Source organism: Balaenoptera physalus (genome assembly GCF_965194825.1).
Source record: "Balaenoptera physalus genome assembly, chromosome: X".
In the NCBI taxonomy this organism is placed as follows: Eukaryota; Metazoa; Chordata; class Mammalia; order Artiodactyla; family Balaenopteridae; genus Balaenoptera; species Balaenoptera physalus.
The window spans coordinates 96791172-96812020 of NC_138903.1; the positions used below are offsets into that span (position 1 = coordinate 96791172).

Genomic DNA, 20849 nt, shown 5'->3' on the forward strand with positions numbered 1-20849 from the left:
TAAGTGCTCTAGCAGATATATGCACAGGAGAGCACAGAGGGGACACCTGACCCACGCTGAAAAGGTCAGAGAAGGTTTCCCAGTGGAGGTGACATGAGTTGGATGAGGCAAGGTGGGGAGAAGGCAGGGGCAACACGTGTGGAGGCACAGAGGTGGGAGAGACTGTGGTGATTTCAGGGCACTGCCAGTCACATGGCTTAGCTGGAGTATGGGGAGTGGCAGAAGATAAGCCTAGAGAGGTGGCTAGGGACCAGATTGTGAAGGGCCTTGTACCTCATGTGAGGAGACTGGGCTTCATTTAACTTGTGATGAGGAACTGTTGGGGGGTTTTAAGTAGAGGAGTGAACTAAAACTCCGAGTGGGGCAAAAGACAACTAAGTATTTTAGGTTTGATTTGGTTTGATTTTGCATTTTTAAAATCTTTTATTTCGAAATAAATTTAGACTTCCAGAAAAGTTGTAAAAATAGTACAATAATTGCCTATATATCCTTCACTCGGTTTCCCCCTAATGTTAGCAACTTATTATTTTTCTTCTTTTTTGGCCATGCCATGCGGCATGTGGAATCTTAATTCCCTGACCAGGGACTGAACCCGCGCCCCCTTGCAGTGGAAGCACGGAGTCTTAACCAGTGGACCACCAGGGATGTCCCCGAATGTTAGCAACTTATAAAACTGCAGTACAAAGGAAGTTAATATTGGTACAATACTATTACTAATCTAGAGTCTTTATTTGAATTTCATCAATTTCCCCCTAATGTCTTTTTCTGTTTCACAATCCAATTCAAGATCCCATATCGTACTTAATTGTTATGTCTCAGTCTCCTCCAATCTGTGATGGTTCCTCATTCCTTCTCCGTCTTTCAGGACTTTGACACTTCTGATGAGTACTGGCCAGTTATTTTGCACAATGCCTCTCAGCTGGGGTGTGTCTGATGTTTTCTCATGGTTAGATTGAGGTTATGCATCTTGGGGCAAGAATACCACCAGGGTGGTATTGAGACCTTCTCAGTGCATCATGGCAGGGGTACATGATGTTGATGTACCTTGATCACTTGGTTAAGGTGGTGTCTGCAGGATCCTCCACTAATAAACTCACTCTTTTTCCATTTGTAATTAGTAAATATCTAGTGATTTCATACTTTTAGAATACGTAAACATCCTGCTTCCCCTCAAATTTTGTCTGGTCGCCAAAGATTCTGATGGGAGATAAGGATGAAAGACTATGGCGTGTCACAGGGAAAGAATGGGAGGACTTTGACATCCAGGAGTATCATTGAGGGGGCACTGAAATATCTGGCAGGGGGTGTCTCAAAGGAGTAGTAGGGGGCTGCTAAAAAAAAAGGACTAACATAAGTCCTGTAGGCCCTTGGCTTATGTCACAGTTTGGAAAAGGACCAGCTTCTTGGGTGAGGGTTATTTCTTCCAAATGCCTAAAGCTGTCTGGCTCCAAGTCCCACCTGCACACAACAAGGGCTGCTTGCAGACCAGCCGGCAATTAGCACAAACACGGAATCGTGTTCACTCTTCTGGCAAATCGCAGCAGCCTGGGTTGGCCTGATGATCTGGGTCATGGTGGGCTCCTGGTACCCTTTCCTCACCTCCCGCTTACCTTTGGCAGGCAGATCCATCATGCAGAATGGGGTGCCCCGGACCATCACTTCTTGCATGATGATGGCAAAGCTATAGACGTCTCCTGCAAAAGAACGTAACCTGCTGCCCCTCGGGGCTCTCAACAGTTCAGGGGCCATCCACAGCAACTCTGAAAAGAAAGCACTGTGTAATGAATACAGGGAGGATTAACTGACAGCATTTGCAATGCCCTCGAGGGCTCCAAGGGTGCTGTTTCATTGACTGCTTTATATTTTTATTAAGACAGACTGGCATGCTAGTGCCTCCGCGCCCCCCCCTCCCCCTGGAGTCTGAATTTATGAAGCTAAGGAATTACTCTCAGAGAAAGCATACTACTTTCCCCACACCAGGACCACGCAGGCAGACAGAGCGGAGGTGTGGGGAAGGGCAGAGAAGCTCGAAATAAAAAAAACTATCAGGTGCTGACTTTCTTGCTCTCTTGAGTCTGCAAGTAGCAGTTGGCAGGCTTCCAGGGAAAGGCGAGTGCACTGCCCGACTGGTTGCCATGGATTTGCTGTGTGCTGAGATCTATATGTGTCTGATAATTTGACTGTGCTGGGGCTCGAGGAGTCACAAGTTGCTTTCTCCAGGTCTTATCTAAGAGGATTAGAGGATCCCCAAGTCTCCTCTGTTCCTTGCAGAGCAAAAGGGTGCGGCAATTCCCTCAACTCAGTTCTGCAAATATTTATTGAGGATTTACTATGTACCAGGCACTGTGCTAGGGACAGGGGCAGTGTCAGAGATGAATTAGACCTTGCCTTTGCCCTTGCAGAGTTCACAGACCAGTGGGCAAGACACACACGTGTACCCCTAACTGCAATACAACAGAGATAGTGATGAGGGCCACTATATAGTGTAAGGAAATGAATCTATTAAAAGCCAATATTGAGCACCCACTGTGTGCTCTGCTGCATTTCAGACCCCAACAGGGAAAAAAAGATATTATTTCTGCTTTCAGAGAGTTATGGCAGAGACTGAGAAATTTGGGGCGAGGGCCCCTTAAGCAATATATAAAGAAATACCAGTTAATAATATAAATTGAGTAGTCAAAAGTTGGAGGGAATGCTTCATATTGAACCATATGAAATTCCATTTCTGTAGATCAAAAATGGTTCAATATTGGCAATTCCATGAGGTTCAAGCTAACAAAAACACTGAGCTGATCAAATTAATCCAGGAAGGCTTCCCGGAAAAGTTAAATCTTAAAGGAGTTTGTTAAGAAGGTCAAGGATGCAGTTTCCTAGAGCCGACGACAGGGTAAGGGCTTTGCAGGGAGAAAGAACAGTATGTGCAAAAGAACAAGAGGTAGAAAGGAGCAAATTGCGGATGGGGGTGCCGGTAAGCAGATTAGCTTGGCTGAAGAGAAGGGCTCTGTTAAGGAATAATGAGAAATGAGAAATGGGGTTGATGAAGTGGGGGAGGGAGGGTGGCTGGAAGAATGAGGGCAGAAGGTGAGAGGCCCTGAGAGCCAAATGAAGGCATTTGGAGCGAATACAAAAGGCAGTAGGGGTGCTGGAGCTGGAGAGGGATTTTATGAAAGCCGTGTTCGGGAAGATTAATCTGGCAACCTGCACAAACTGGATTGAAGAAGGAGAGAGGCTGGAAGCAGGGAGACCGGCGAGGAAGTTATTACAGTAAGAGCCAGAGGCGAGGTGAAAGGGGCCTGAATGGGGGCAGGGGCGACAGCAGCAGGATGGGGAACGAGATAGATAGGTAGGCTACAATGGACAGGGAAGGGGCAGGGCTGGGGATAGGCTCGATATGCTCTTCCGAGGGGAGAGAGGTGGAGTAAACAGCAGGTTGATGTCCAGATAGGGAGGCTGGAAAAGAGTGCCTCCTGAGGGTGAGGGTATCCCCAGCCTTTGTCCCCCAACTCGCCTGCCCCACCACCCCTGTGAGAGTCTCTGATACACTCACTATAGTGGTTTTGCCCTTCTATCTCCTCGCCTAGGAGAACTGATATTTGCAAATAAAGCCAAAAAGATTGAATCATACTTTAGTCAAGGGAATACGTTTCTGACCATGGGATTTCAGGCATACGGTTTTGGGGGGAGGGAAAATGGTATGCAGCTGCTTCTTCCTGGCATTCTCTCTCCCTGCACATTTAAAAGCACAAGAAGGAAAAAAAAAAAAAGCACAAGAAGGGAAAAGAGGACATGACTCTCTGGTAAAAAGCTGGGTTATTAAATACAATCACTACCAAATAGTATTTTCAGAGAGCACTTACATGTATGTTGTTAATGGCTAAAATGAGGCTTTATCTGCACTATACTTATGTAATTGGGAGTGGGCAGTAATGAATACACTTACAACCTGCCCCCATTTCCCATTCCCACTCCAGAGCCAAGTAAGAGCCACTACCTACCATTAGACTTGAACTCTCAGGAAAAAAAAAAAAAAAAACCTAGAAAAATCACTTTGGCTTGTTTTGTGTTTGCTGGAGCTACTACTAACTCTTGAGCCCTGCTATGGTGATAAAATCAACCTTGGAGAGCCAGTGTGGTGTGGTAAAAGAGAACACAGGGTGGAAGTCAGGAGACCTGGATTCACAATCTCAACTCGGTCACTAATCAGCTCACCTTTCTGAACCTCAGTTTCCCCATCCGTAAAATGGAAATTGAGCCAGATGATCTCCAAGGGCCTTCCAATTATAAGATTCTATTAGCCCTGTCATCTAAGGTAGGGAGCAGCAAATTTGTTTATTTTATTTTATTTTATTTCATCCATTCATTGATTCAACAAACATTTACTCCACCAAGTATTGTGAAAGGCACCGAGGGAGGCAAACCTGTTTCTCACCTTCACAAAACTTACAGTTTGGGGAGGGAGAGAAGACAGCTAATTAAACATGTAATACCAACAAAATGTGGTATTACAACAAAGTTCAAAGCCTTAAAGGATCATAAAGAGGAGAATTTAGCCAAGCCTAAGGGGTCATGGAAAGTCTCTTGAATCAGTGGTATTTAAGTTGAGCCCTGTGGGAGGAGGAGAATTTAGCCAGACTCAGATGAGTGGGTAACAGAGTAGGAAGGGAAGAGTGTACCAAGCAATGGGCACAGCATGTGTGAAGTTCTGGAAGTAAGAGAGAGCCTGGTGCAAATAAACAAGTGGAAGGCAGTCAGCATTGCTGGAGCATAGAGACAGAGGAGGGAGTGATTAAGCACAAGAGGTCCTCACGGCCCAGACCATGAAGGGCTTGTAAGCCACGTAAGAGAGTTTGAACTTTATCCTAAGAGCAATGGGAAGCCATTCAATGAATTTTGGCACAGTTGTAACATGATCAGATTTGCAGTTTAGGAAACTCCCTCTGGCTGCAGTGTGCGAAGAATGGATTGAGCATCCAGATTGCCCTTGCAATTTGGAGAATGGAATGAAACGTGAAGAGGGAGAAACAGGGAAAGAGACAGACACAGTCCACCAAAAAATAAAATAAAATAACATAAAAATAAAAAACACCCACTGCAGCTATCCTTTCCTCACTCTAAAACCAGCGTTTCTTAAGTTTGAAAGTAGCCAACCTGTGAATTCAATGGAATTCTGGGAAGCTGGACATTGTGTTTTATCTTTGATAGATGAGTAATTTTGACAGGAAGCTAAGTACTTCCCACTCTACAGCTGTCGTCCCAACATCCTAGCGCTAACACCAGGCAACTACTCCAAGCTTTCAAATTGGGATTAGCCAAATAATAACCATACGACTAAGTCGTCAACAAGAACAGGTCCACAGGGAGAAATAGAGGAAGAGAGAGACAGAGACGGAGAGAGAGAGACAGAGAAACAGAGACACAGAGGAAGACAATAGCACATGTTTCTATTGTGATTACCGGGAGCTTCAAGTCCTTCAAAGCATGGATGGGCAGAGAAAGAGGAAATTGTCATTAAATGTTTTAATTTAGCTGGGTGTAGGAGTTAGTCTTCAGAAGATCTGAACTGAATTCCTGGAACTGCTTGCTGCTAAGTAGCTGCACGATTTGGGCAAATCTTGAGACTCAGGTGTCTCATCTGTTAAATGAGCAAGTTGGACCAGTCGACTCCCTAAAATTTCGTATTCCACTAGCTTTGTAAAGCTCAAAGATGATGCCACTGATGACTGGACTGTGTCTCTATCCGTGCATGTGTCTCTCTGTGTCCTCCACTCTTCATTTCTCCTATAAAGTCAGCAATTTTAAACTTATTACACCAAAGATCATTTTAAGAATATCAGTATATGTTGTCATTTTGCATCTCTCCCTCTCTGTGTCTCTTCCGGGTTGTCTGTTTCTCTGTGTTTTTGTGTCATTTCTCTTCTTCCCCCTTGCAACACCGGTTAAAACTTTTAATGTGCAAATTTCCTATATGTATTTAACCTTATTCATTTTCTCTCCTTCTTACTCTTTCTCTTTCTTCCTCCCTCCCTTCCATCAATTCATTCCCTCATAGTTCTCAATCACCCACTCCCAAGTCCCATCTCAGATTTCTATTTCTTTGATCTGTTGTGACCTCTACAGGCATTGTTTGGTGTTGCCACGGGTGCACTAAATAGAAGACAAAAACACAAAGTGGACATTACAGGCATGCCTACTGATTTACTAGAAGGCCATAGTTCGGTCTGAAGCCATCCCACACAACCCACAGAGCATTTACTTGCTGGCGACCCCCCCCCCTCCTTGCTTCTTTCTCTCTGACAGAGACAGTGAGTGAGGGTAGGCTCTAGTGACATCCCATTCCAGAATGGGCTTTGTGGGAGTCCAGCTACCAAATTACCTTCCATTCAATCTGACAAGTATTTATTGAGCACCTACTGTGTGCCTAGCGCTCAGCAAGTTCCTCCAGGGACACCTGGGGTCTCCACACAATATAACCTAATCCTGCCACAGCAGGAACTCAACATTATTGCACTGGCTTTGTTCAGAAGGCTTGGCTGCGCTGAGATTACAGCCTGCAGACTTCATTCAACTCCTTTGGCTTGGAAATGAGGCTGCTTTTCAACAAAAGTGGGGAGTTGAATCAGCCTGAGGCTTTAATTCAGGGCATGTTCTCATTTGAACTTTGGAGTTACCTTGTGTGCATCAGAAGGGTACAATACATCGCTTACCTTCCGCAGAAGGTTCCTCTTGGGAGAGTCTTAGCCTTTCCAAGATGTCATTAAAGCCATAATCTGTCACTTTGAGTACAAAACGCCCATCTACCACACAGTTCCGAGACTTCAGCCTCCCATGAGCAAACTCTCTGTGATGTAAGTACTTCATGCCCTGCAGATGATACAAACAGGATTTATTTAGCAACTTATTTAACTATTTTGTGCTTTTAGAGCCACTTTCTGAGATTGTTAATGGCATGAGCTATTATGATCTAGAATTCAGCCTTTTTCTCTTATACACAGGCAAAGCAAAACTTTGACAACAAGAATCGTTTCCAGGTCCCTTCTAGCGCTAAAATTTTACGTTTTGATGAAGAATCATATCTTGTGGGCATAAAGAACTGTGTGTTATTGGAAGATTTATTGACATTTCAAACACAGGACAGATCTATACATATAAAATTGCCAAGAATTTGAAAATTCTGATATTCCCCCAAAAGGTCTAGCCAAACTCTCATCTACTACTGGCAGGAATGGAAATTGGTACAGCCTTTTGGGTGGGTAATTTGGAAATAGCTATCAAAATTTAAAGTATGTGTACCCTGTGACCTACGGATACTACTTCTCCAAAGAAATGCTTGAACATGTGCACATACACAAGAATGCTCCTTGCAACTCTGCTTTATATTATATAATTGGATGTATAACAAATATCTATCAAGAAGGGATGTCCAAATTGTGGTACATCCAACCTATGGAATATTCTGCAACAATTAAAAATAATAAGATCGATTTGTATGTACTGATAGGAACCATATCTAAGCCATAAAGTAAGTGAAAAGGAGTAAGTTGCAGAACTATGTGACAGTATGTATTTTAAACAACAAACAAAATCTATAATGTATGTAAATACACAAAAACTGAATTGCAAGGCTAATCACCAAATTGTCAACAGTGATTAATTTGGGGGGAAGATATGAAGGAGGATTGAATAATTGTCAGTATTTTCCCAATATATTTATATCACTTGATTTCTAAATTTAATTGAATGCATTATTTTTATAATTAGAAATGTCTTATTTTTATAATTTATATAAAATATATTAAAATTATATAAAATATATACAATTTATTTTTTATATATTTTTAATTAAAAATAGACAATAAAAAAGAAAGCTGAAAGCAAGAAAGCTGATACTGACTGCTACAGTTTGCTTGGCAACCTTGTATGACATTCAAATGTGATCTACCAGGACTTTACCAGATGGGTTTAATCATTCACATATAAATACATCCATTTTCTAGTGCAGTCATCTCGGGACTGTTTATGCTGAGTCCTTTTAAGTATCTGGCTCTATTTTGCAGCCTGACACCCCTTTGTATTTGTATGCTTTACATCTTGCACCCTAGGAAATTCTGTAGTCCCCAGTACTTCCAAGCAGAGTCTATAGTGGGGGAGATTTCTCCCTAGCTGTCTAATGCTTGGGTTTCATTCATCAGGGGTCTGAGAGGACTCATTTAGAGGACTCTCTCTTAACTCATGGGACTTTGCTTACAGAGTGAGTGGAAAGAGTGTTAGAATAGGAATTAGGAGATTTAGATTCTATTATTAGCTCTGCCACTTAATAGCCAGCTGGTAAATGTTTATTGAGTATCTACTATGTGTGGTAGACACTATATAACAAAAACCTCATTTAGTTTCTCTGAGCCTCTGTAAAAGGAGGATAATCACACTTCTTTTATGGAAAATTGGAATGAGATAATGTCTATAAAGCTACCTTGAAAAGAGTTAGGCCACAATACAAGGGTCAAGACTGTGATTAATATACAGGAAGCTCAATGACTATTTGCTATCCAAATCAGCCCACTACAAGTGCACATAGACACAATTTTCATATCACTCTAGGGAGTTCATGGACGCCACTGAAGCCCATCCAAGGACCCATCTGTGAACCCCGTTGGCTGTTAATAGTCCTTGCCTCTGAGAATGGAGGTGCTGCCTGATAGAACCAATGGTCTTTTGGCTTTCTGGTCATGCTGAGTTCCACATCTACACCTATGGTATAGACCTATGCAAAGACCCATCACCTAGTTCTAGACTGAACCACCTTTTAGAACGTGAAAGCCAGGAGATGGGGCTAAGCAGAACCTAAGAGCCTGGGAATGCGCACTTTCCCACAACCAGAAGGCAGAGAAATGGGATGGAAGAAAAGATTGCTTAAGGCAGAAGAGTGCTCAATAGCTATAGGAAGTAAAGACAAATCTGGCCCTCAAACGGGGTGGGGGGTCAGGTGAGGAGCAAGCAAATTCTTTCTGTATCAGGACCTTATAACATATGGACAAAGGGGCTATGAGAAGAAGTGAGGGCAGACACAGGGAAGGAAGGTGGAGGAGTGAGAGCATCACAATGACCCAAGGAAAGTGAAACATCCCAAAATATTGAAGTTCTAATCTACAGGGAAAACCTTGGCTTTTCAGTCTTTCCATTAACCTTGATGAGATCCAGCAGGAGTGATGATTTAAACATCCAATCTAGTTTCACATCCTGATTTGTCAGTATGTCTTCCAGGCTCCTTCGGGAACAGAATTCTGTCACAATGGCAAACATCCCCGAATCATAGAAGAAGCCCACTAAAGGGTTAATATTCTCATGATGTAAGTCCTTCATCTGGAAACAGAGAGAGACAAGAGAGTCACAGCTGTTCTGTCTCAACTGGAGCTGGGGCCTTCTTCCTGATTCTTTAGGGACACTGTGGAGTGGAGCTCAGTGACCCAGGAATACTAAAGAGGTTAGTACAGTAAGAGGTGGAATAGATTGTCTTTCCGTGAATATTCATCTATGCAGCATCTATTAAAATAAATAGCTTACATAAACATCAGGCCAAAGCTTACAAAATTTGTTTCAGAAGAAACACTTCGAATTTTGACTACATTTTACCTTTGTATCCATTCATTTTTTCCACTAATGTGAGAAGCATTTAGTGTGTCTCAACAATGTCCAAGGCATTGGACTGCATGCTAGTGATATAGAGATAAATAAAATGAAATCAATATCTTGAAAGAGCTCACATTCAAAGAAGGGTGATAGACAAACAAACTGACAGCTGTATTTCCCTGTGAAATGGTTTCTTATGGGAGAACGGGATGCTGGTAGAGTTCAGATGGTAAGTACCTAATTCAGCCTGGGAGATCTGGCTTCCCTAAGGAGGTAATGTCTAGACCATCATGAAGCGCGAGTAAGAGCTGACCATGTGAAGGTGACACGGTGGGAGGGGTTGAGAGTGAGAGCATGTTATGCTGAGGAAATTGCAACAGGTTTAGGGTGGCCAGAACACAGTGCCAAGGAAAGAATATGAGATACAAGTCTGGAGAGATAGGCTTCCCTGGTGGCGCAGTGGTTAAGAATCCGCCTGTCAATGCAGGAGACACGGGTTCGAGCCCTGGTCCGGGAAGATTCCACATGCTGTGGAGCAACTAAGCCTGTGCGCCACAACTACTAAGCCTGCGCTCTAGAGCCCATGTGCCACAACTATTGAGCCCACGTGCCACAACTACTGAAACCCGTGCACCTAGAGCCTGTGCTCTGGAACAAGAGAAGCCACCGCAGTGAGAAGTCTGTGCACCGCAACAAAGAGTAGCCCCCGCTCGACACAACTAAAGAAAGCCCGTGTGCAGCAATGAAGACCCAACGCAGCCAAAAATAAATAAATAAATAAATTTATAAAAGGCTGGAGAGATAGACAGGAGTCACATCCTGTGCAGCTTTGAGAACCGTGCTATAGAATTTGAAATTAATATTACGGTCACTCAATAATTGTTATCTATTATTATTACTTTTTAATGGGGGATGAGAGAGAAAAGGGCTCCATTATTGCTTCTAGATTTCTACTTGGATTCCTGGGTAGATGGCAGTGCTATACATCAATATAAGAAATTCAGGGATGTTTTAGTAGTGGATATGTTGGTGCCCCACCCATATCCCCTTTACAGTGCATCCTGTAGCTGCTGTAAATGTTGGCTGATAACTCACAGTTGCTCCATTCTCTGGAAAATTGTCCTAGAGGCTAAGCCAAAGGGGAGCTATCTTACTTGAAAGGTTAGGGCCCACCCACAGACCTCAGCTAATGATTGACTGACTGGGAAAGGTACAAAAGTTCAACTCCCTCACCTCAAAGTGGAACTCATGGTATAACTTGTGCTCCAGTATTTCTCCCATAAAATCATACTGAAGCTAGTCTCAAGCTGAGATCACATACTTGCTGAGCTTTTACTTCTGCCTTATCCTGCATCCTCACTCCTTTTCTCTTGAGAGCATTCTCTCAATGAGTAATTTGAACAAGAATCTCCATCTCAGGCTCAGCTTTTAGAGAATCTGACCTAAGACAGTGGGAAAGCAAATTTTGGGTGATGGGGACAGCTGATTAATTCAGTTTGAGACATATTAAGAATGAGGTGCCTGTGGAACATCAAGGTGGAACTATTCCAAGGAGGTAGTGTGTTCTAGATAAACAGACTTGGGAATTGTAAACATGTAAATGGTAGATGAAATTAATGGGAGTGAATGAGATAACCCAAGGGAAGCATAAAAAATAAAAAGAAAAGGGGGGGGGGATATCAACATTTAAAAGATGGGAAAAGGAAGAACATCCTGCGTAAAGACTTAGAAATGAGGCTAGAGAAGTGGAGAAAGGCTTATGTAGAACAACATTATGAACACCACAGGAAGAGTTTCAGGGAAGTGAGATAAATGCCAGAAGGAATTTCAGGAAAATGTGATAAATACTAGAGAGGTCAGGTAAGATGAAGACAACTACACCTAGACACATCATAATTAAACTCCTAAAATCTAAAGATAAACTTTTGCAGGCAGTCAGAGAATATACAAAAACCTCTTCATGGTTAAAAAAAATGCACAGAAAATCAGAAGTCAAAGGGACATGTGTGAAAAAACCTTCAGGTAACATCAAACCCAATAGTAAAACATTAAATTCTTTTCCTCTAGAGTCAAGAGCAAGACAAGGATGTCTTCCTTCACCATTTCTACTCAATATTGTATAATAGCATCAAAACATTGATGAGAAAAGTTAAAGAAAACTTAAATAAATGAAGATCTATACCACATTAATGGACTGGAAGATTCAGTATTGTTAAGATGTCCATTTTCCCTAAATTGATTTATAAATTCATATAACCCCCTATGAAAAATTCCAGAAGGCTTTATTGGAGTAATGGACAAGTTTATTCAAGAACTTATTGAAAATTAAAATGAACTACCCTATCCAAAACAATCTTGAAAAAGAACAATTTGCGGGAGCTTACACCACTTAACTATAGGAGTTACTCTGGGGCTGTGATAATCAAGATAGTGTGATATTGGCAGTAGGGTACACTAATGAGTTAGTGAAATAGAGTAGAGAGTCTAAAAATATACCCACACATATATAGCCAGTTAATTTTTCACCAAGTTGAAAAGTTAATTAAGTGGAGAAAGGAAAGCCTTTTTAAAATAATTGTTACTGGAACACTGGATATCGCTATGGAAAAAAAAATTAACCATGACCACTATCTCAATTCAATTGGATCATAATCCTAAATCTAAAATCTTGGAATTGGCAAAGATTTTCGAGCCACAAAATAAAATCATAAATTGGATTTCCTCAAAATTAAAAATTTTGCTCATCAAAGCCATTAAATAAACAAGCCACAGACTGAGAAAAAATATTGTAAAACGTATATCTGACCAAAGGAAGGTTATATAAAGAACGTCTACATTTCAACAATTAAAAGGCAAAACTCTCAATTTTTTTAAATGGGCAAAAACGTGAACAGACAATTCACAAAAGAAGATATACAAATGAATTATAAACACATGAAAAGATGCTCAATAACATCAGTCATCAAGAAAATGCAAATTAAAACCACAATAAGATAACATTGTATACACCGTAGAAAGGCAAATATCAAAAAGACAAATGTTGCTGAGAATTTAAAGCAACTGGAACGTTTGTATATTTCTGACAGGGGTGTAAAATATTGTAGCCAATTTGGAGACCTGTTTGGATGTTTCATATAAAGTTATACGTACATCTACTCTATGACTCAGTTTGTCTATTCTTAAGCATTTACCGAAGAGAAGTGAAAATATATGTTCACAAAAATATCAATACCTGGACAAAAATGTTTATAGTTGCCTATGAAGAAATACTCAACATACTAATCATCAGAGAAATGCAAATCAAAATTACAATATGATATCATCTCCCACCCATTAGGGTGGTTACTATGAATTAAAAAAAAAACAGATAATAACAAGTGTTGGCAAGGATGTGGAGAAATTAGAACTCTTGTGTACTGTTGGTAGGATTGTAAAATGATGCAACTGCTATGGAAAACAGTATGGAGGTTCCTCAAAAAATTAAAAATAGAACTACAATATGATCCAGAAGTTCCACTCCTGCGTATATATCCAAAGAATTGAAAGCAGGATCTCAGAGAGATATTTGCACACCCATATACATAGCAACCCAAATGTCCATCAAGAAATGAATGAATAACATAAAATGGAATATTACTCAGCCTTTAAAAGGAAAGAAATCTATTCACACTTTACCACATGGATGGACCTTGAAGACATTATGCTAAGTGAAATATGCCAGTCACAAAAAGACAAATACTATATTATTCCATTTATACAAGGTGTCTAAAGTAGTCATATTCATGGAAACAGAAGGTAGAATGGTGGTTAACCCAGAATAGGGGGAGGGGAAAAAAGTGAGCTGCTATTTAATGGGTACAGAGTTTTATATTTGCAAATTGAAAAAGTTCTGGCGATGTGTTTAACAACAATGCAAGTATATTTAACACTGCTGAATTGTACATTTAAAAATAAAGATGGTAAATTTTATGTTATGTGTTTTTTCATAATTCAACAAATATTTATAGTTGTCTTATTCATAATGCCAAAAAACAGGAAACCCAGCCAAATGTTCATCAACAGGAAAATTATAAACAAATTGTGATATATTCATAAAATGAAATACTACTCAGAAATTTTTTTTAATGAACTGCTACTGATACCTGTAAAAACGTGGATTTAATCTTAAAAATACTATGTTGAGAGAAGAAAGTCAGGCACAAAAGAGTATATAGTCTATCATTCCACTTATATGAAATCCAAGAACAGAAAAAATATTAATTCATGATGATAGATACCAGAACAATGATTGCCTCTGGGATAAAAGAAATGACTGAGAAGGGAAACAAGAGAACTTTCTGGAGTAATAGACATATTCTGTATCTTGTTTTGGGGAGTGGTTACACAGATATATGCAATATATGCAATTATCAAAATTCACTGAACAGATAATTCATTCATCAAATTATACATAAATAAAAAATGTCTTTTCGAAACACAATGAGACATTATACTAAGTGAAATAAGCCAGTGACAAAAAGAGGTATCTAAAGTAGTCATATTCATAGAAACAGAAAATAGAATAGTGGTTATCAGGCATTGAGGGTGAGTGGGGAAAAGGAGAGTTTTGTTTAATGGGTACAGAGTTTCAGCTTTGCAAGAGAAAAGCTGTGACAATCTGTTGCCAAAAAATGTGAATATACTCAACACTTAGAGATGGTAATTTCTGTCATTTTATCATAATTTAAAATTTAAAAAACACAATGAGATACCCATAGAAACCCACTAGAATACTAAAACCAAAAAGACTGACAAGACTACATCATTGGTGATGATGTAAAGGGAGCTCTCATAATTTGCATGTAGGAAATTAAAATAGGAAAGGTTTGATAGTGTCTTAGAAAGTTAAACATATACTATATTTTAACATAGAAATTCCACTCTTAGGTATTTACCCAAGAGAAATTAAAATATGTGTCCATAAAAAGACATAAAAAGCATATTCATATCAGTTTTATTCACAATAGCCAAAATTGGAACCAGCCTAAATGCCCATCAGCAGGAAAATAGATAATTACATTGTGTTATATTCATGCAATTGACTACTACTCAGCAATGAAAAGAACAAGCTATTTATACACACGATAACACGAATGAATCAGTCAGTATGCTGTATGATTCCACTTGTATGAGGTTATCGGATACGCAAAATTAATGCAAGATAGACCAAAAACCCAGAACAGTGGTTTTCTTTGGTTGGTGGGGGGCGGGGGGGAGGGCGCAATAATTTACTAATGAACACAAGGGAACTTTCTTGAGAGAAAGAAATGTTTTATATCGGGGTCAGCAATCCTCTTCTGTACATATAGTAAATACTTTAGGCTTTGCCAATCATGTATAGTTTCTGTTGCATAATCTTTGTTTTCTTTTTTTACAACCCTTAAAAAATGTAAAAAACATTCTTAGCTCCCAGGATGTAAAAAACAGGCCAGGATGTAAAAACTTTGCCAACCCCTATTCTATATCATAAGAGAAGTCTAGATTATATGGGCATATCTCTTCATCAAAATTATATATCTATGATATGAGCATTTCAATGTGTGTAATTGTACCTCAGAAATACAGAACTGCAAAATAACAACAACAACAATAATAACCAAGTTAGAGATGTGAGAAGTGGGTGGAGGTAGAGATGAAATAATAATGGTAGAATGTTGATAATTGTTGAAGTTGGGTGACAGGCATATGGAGTTTGTTTATATCATTCTGTTTATTTTGTATGTGTTTGTTATTTTCCATAATAAAAGTTTTTTAAAAGAAAAGAAAAACTTCCAGGATGTAGCTGAAGCAGTACTTAAAGGGAGTTTTCTAGCTTTAAGTGACTGTATTGGAAACTAAGAAAGGTTAAAATCAACTATAAAAACTTCCAGCTCAAAAAACTAGAAAAAGAACAACAAATTAGAAGGAAAGAAAGAATCAGAATACAAATCAATGAAATAGAAAGCAGACATACAATAGAGAAAAATCAACAAAGCCAAAAGTTGATTTCTGGAAAGGATTAATAAAATTGATAATCTTCCAGCAAAACTGATCAAGAAAGAGAAAACAGAAATTATCAATATCAGAAATGAAAATGGGAGCATCACTACAGATCCTAAGGCTACTTAAAAGATTGCATGAGCATATTATGTACAACTTTATGCCAGTAAGTTCAACAACATATATGGAATGGACAACTTCCTTTTAAGTCATAACTTACTGAAACAGGTATAAGAAGAAATAGAAAGTTTGAATAGTCCAATATCTATTCAAGAAATTGGATCTGTAATTTTAAATCTCCACACAAAGAGAAGAACAATAGGAATCTCATTAAAGAGATTCAAGCAGAGAACTGACAAGATCAGGTTTGATTTTGATTCAGATTGCAATGTGGAGAAAAGATTTGACAGTGGTAAAAGTGGATATGTGTAAAGACAATTGCCAGTGGTTGCCAGGGTTTAGGGGGAGGAAGGTGTGAATAGGCAGAGCATAGAGGATTTTTAGGGCATTGAAACTATTCTGTATGTTACTATAATGGTAGATACATCATTATGCATTTGTCAAAATGCATAGGATGTACTACCCTCTGAACCCTAATGTAAGCGATGGACTTTGGGTGATAATGATGTGTCAACGTGTGCTCATGGATTATAACAAATGTACCACTCTGGCTCAGGATGTTGATAATGGGGGAGGCTCAATTTTGCTGTGAACCTAAAACTGCTCTAAAAACTAAACTGTCTCTTTAAAAAAAAAAAAAAAACAGACAATTGCAGTAGCTCTAGTGGGTGATGATGGTGGCTTGGACCAGGATGGTAACAGTAAGAATAGAGGAAGAGAACATTGGACTTTTAAGGAAAATGGAGACGCTCCGAAATACAGGTTGTAGAAAGTGAATTAACTAATGAAGTATTATAATGGACTTAAAGGACAATTTTAAGGGACAGTTTAAGATGGAAACAATATACCTTGTTGCACGACTTTCTGCCATAATACTCAGCTGTTCAGATGCAGGCACAAAGAAAGTTAAGAGTTAGGGTCGTCCTGAATATGAGTTTTATAAGTGTGTCCAAAAAGACAGAAATAAGAATGTGTTCAAACGGTCAATTATGAAATCTAAGGTGGGCATGAAAGAAGATAAAAGAAGGGCTTGTGGGATGGGAGAAAGCAGAGGGCAGTAGACAGGAAGACCCGATGTAAAATATAGGCACAGTTGAAAGAAGAGAAGGCTATAGTCAGAGAGTGTGATGTTTGAATCTATGATTTGGGAAGTGAAGCATTTTCAGTAGCAATTATAGATAATGACAAACCCCAAGGTATAACGATAGTAGTGGATGGCCAAAGTGAAATGGAAGAGAAGATGATTAGAGATTATATGGCAAGGAACTAAATAGCCAAGGTATTAGAAGGTACAGGCAGTATGCCACTCAGTTCCAGATGATGGGAAAGAACATGAGACTGGGAGATACATACAGCCTGATTTTCCTGCATACACCTTTGCAGAAGTTGGGACCCTAAAAGATGTTGGAAGTCATCAGTCCTTTGGCCTTCTGACTCCAGCTGTTTCCCTTTAAGGAATATCTATCTGACTGTACACGACTCCCTTCTATAGCTGGCTCACCAAGATGTGTTTTCCAGTCTGACCCCTGATACTCAGTCCCAAAATTTTAAAATTATGAAGGCACATAGGAGTCAAAGCAGTGCTGCACTCACAGTGATAGCATCGTCAGATCCACTTCCTGCTTCAGAAAAGTACTAGAAAGGAATTAGGGCCTTTCACATGGTAAATTCTGGAAAATTGGCCTTCACCCTAGAATTGAGTTACTATCTGCACCTGACATAGTAACACAAGTTAGTAAGGGGACACAAAAAGATGTCATGAGGATAATGGGAGCCAGTTTTCTAACTGGCTGGAGAAAGGAGTTACAAATATGAAAAGGGAAAGGATAGAATGAACTCTGTGGTATTCAATTACAATTGGAGGTATTAGATGGATGATAGATAGATAGATAGATATAAATGATAGATAACTGAATAAAATTAAAACCACTGGTATAAATGTATGAATAAATAAATAAACAGTAGAGAAGGTAAGGCTCCTTCTTACAATACAGAGCCAACAAATAAACATAGAAAGAATGCTAGAGTTAGAGAATCATCAATGGATGCTAAAATTAGTAGGTAAAAATTTGATTAGAAAAACAGGATATGTATACAGACTCAAAGTATCTCTCTACAAATTATGTATTAATTACAATGAGGAAAAAAATAACAGTAGCTCTACAGTGGCAAAATCTGGTAGACACCACCTAAACCAAGCGATAAGAGTTAATATCACTAAAAATGGGACAATCAACATTATGTGCTTCCTAATACAAAGCACTGAAAAGAACACTGCATCACTTTTGTAGCATTCTGTCTGAAGATGCATAAACTAAATCTAACCATGAAGAACATGGAAAAAACCCAAATTGAGGGACCATCTACAAAATAACTCACCTGCATTCTTCAAATAATGTCAAGATAAAGAAAAACTACAACAACAAAAAGCTGAGGCTCTGTTTCAGATTAAAGGCAACTAAAAAGACATGACAACCAACTACAATGTGTGAACTTGCATTGGAAACTGGCCCAGGGAAAAATTAGCTATAATGTATTATGACTAATGATAAAATTAAAATATGAGCAGTAGTTTAGATAATATTACTGCATCAATGCTAAATTTTCTGATTTTGATGATTATACCATAGTTATATACAAGAATGTCTTTGTTTTTAGGAAATAAACACTGAAGTATTTAGAGGTAAAATGGCATGATGTCTACACCTTACTCTCAAATGGTTGAGAAAAAAAGAATATATAGTCATCCCTCAGTATCCACTGGGGATTGATTCCAAACCCCTGAGGATACCAAAATCCATGGACGCTGAAGTCCCTTATATAAAATGATACAGCAGTACTTCCCTTGAATTCTCCCTTGAAGTGGTTGTAATATCTTCCTGATTCCCTTATATATATAATGATTTAAACAAAACCTTTGACATGTATTCATTTTGTATTTGTGCGAGCATCATGATTTTATCCTTTAAAAAAATGATAGTTAACACATAATATTGGTTGTTATCAAACAATGTAATAAATACTTGTCAACTTAAAAAAAACAAAAATAAAATAAAATAGTACAGTGGGCCCTCCATATCCGTGGGTTCTGCACCTGCGGATTCAACCAATCTGAAGTTGGTTAAATCAAAGGGTGTGGAACACATGGATTCTGAAGGCCGACTGTACATAAATTTATAAATAGAGAATGAAAAGCACTAGGCAAAATGTAAACAATTGCTGAATCTGGGTAGGATATACAGCAGTTCCTTGAATTATTCTTGCAGCTTTGCTGCAAGTTTGAAATTACATCAAAATTTTAAATTACCCAAAAGAAGGTATCATGGACACACTCTACCTTGGGTCTTCTTATTTCCATACTTCTAGTTTATCAGCTCCCCCAGGTTTGGCCTTGTTTGGCTCCATACTTTGGATCTAGCTCTCTGTTTAGCATCCCAGATCATCAAACCAGTGTGGAACTGCTTATTCTAGCTCTGACCTTAGTCCCCCTTCTGGATTCATCTCTCATTATTTTTCCTTCAGCTCCAGGCATCAAAACCACATGTAAGGAAAATACCAAATCATAACATCTCATTCTGATCCATGGGGCACATTGGGTCCCTCATGGGCTGCACCTCTTCCATTTCCCCATTTCCCTTGTTTTCTCACTTGTACAGCAGTCTGGATGTAGCAGGTGTCTCATTCAAACCTATTGGATTGATTTGAACTTGCCTGATTCATAAATGTGAAGAAATATATCATTATCTTCTAGAAATCCCACTTTCATGAGTCCGAAGGAACCAGAGACAGTCTCCATAAATCTTTTATGAACTCAAAGTTCAAGGAGGAGCCAATTTTAAATGGTTTGAGAGGAAACATCATCACCTCTGCCTTATGTACAGACTGCTTCCTTAAACAAACTATCCAAGGACTTTTTTAATATAATTGGTGGGATTGGGAAATCACCAATTTTCTTATGTAAATAGAAATTACCAGATGACTTTTCCAGGCCTGGCAAACGGAGATTTTGAATGATTATGGGATATGTACTTAATAATATTCAGATACCTACCATTTTACAAAGAAGGTATATGTCAGGAAACGTGCAAGGTGCTTTACATGTATTATCTCAACCCTGGGAGGTAGACATTAATATACTCCTTTTACAAATAAGGAGAGTAAAGCTCAGGGAGTTTAGGTGACTTTCCCAAGTTAATGTATCTCTTAAGTGGTAGCGCTGAGAAGTGAATCCTTCATGTCTTTCTGACTCCAGAGCCCATACTTTTGCCATTGCATCATACGGTCATAATGAGTCAGGAGCCACCCTATAGTTTCCCTGCACTGATCTGTTAAAGGATCTTCCTAACAGCTGGTATTAGTTACTTTGGAGAAAGGATTGGTGGTTTCGGTGGGAATATATATAAGAGAGGGTTTCTCATACCATTTCAAACATATCACTTGCACTTGATTTGATGGATTTAATGTCTCCAAAATCTCCAGAGGGGAACTTTTTCAGCCACACCCAATCACCCTAGAAAGAAAAGGTAAAGGTTGTTGGTGAGCCTTAGTTGCCAGCAGCTTTAGAGCAATGTCCCTTCCACATGAAGAGTTTAGACCATCAACCGAAACAAGCATTGTTCCTCCTCTCTCACCCTCCACCCCATGGACATTCTGTATTCGGAGCTAAAAAGGAGGTCGCACAGAGAAGTTAAAGTTTAAAATTCCAATTAACTAAAGCAGGGAAACAACTGCAGGGATGCAGATGCCAGAAAAGGAATGATACTGCTCTCTGCAACGACTTCCTTAACTAACTGCAGAAAGCGCTGGGTCATTTCACTCATTCATAGCTAAGTGATGTAGCACCAGGTTTCCTGCGATTAACGGTGATGGTTAGTGGTTGCAATTCTCACTGCCTTGAGGCGTCTATGTCGAGAGATGTAGGGCAGGAGATGTAGTGCAGCAAATGTTTCCTGCATTTACCTTGATCCATTTTTCTCCTGTGGGACAGGCCATTTTGGGGGCCTGTTATGCTTTAATCATAAACTGATTGGCTTAAACATCGATTAACCATTTTTTATTTGGATGTACAAATGTACTACCATAGTAAT

The 20849-nt window shown here is 39.3% G+C and overlaps 1 protein-coding gene across 1 annotated transcript in view; it reads right to left on the reverse strand.

Moving 5' to 3' along the window:
• The window catches only part of GUCY2F (guanylate cyclase 2F, retinal), a gene marked incomplete at its 5' end in the record, with an annotated part of 83494 nt that overhangs the window by 25532 nt on the left and 37113 nt on the right, over positions 1–20849 (reverse strand). Inside the window, 4 exons of the mRNA XM_082445690.1 lie at positions 1611–1760; positions 6705–6861; positions 9181–9357; positions 20183–20272. Coding sequence (XP_082301816.1) covers positions 1611–1760; positions 6705–6861; positions 9181–9357; positions 20183–20272 — 574 coding nt within the window. The remainder of the gene's footprint in view (positions 1–1610; positions 1761–6704; positions 6862–9180; positions 9358–20182; positions 20273–20849) is intronic.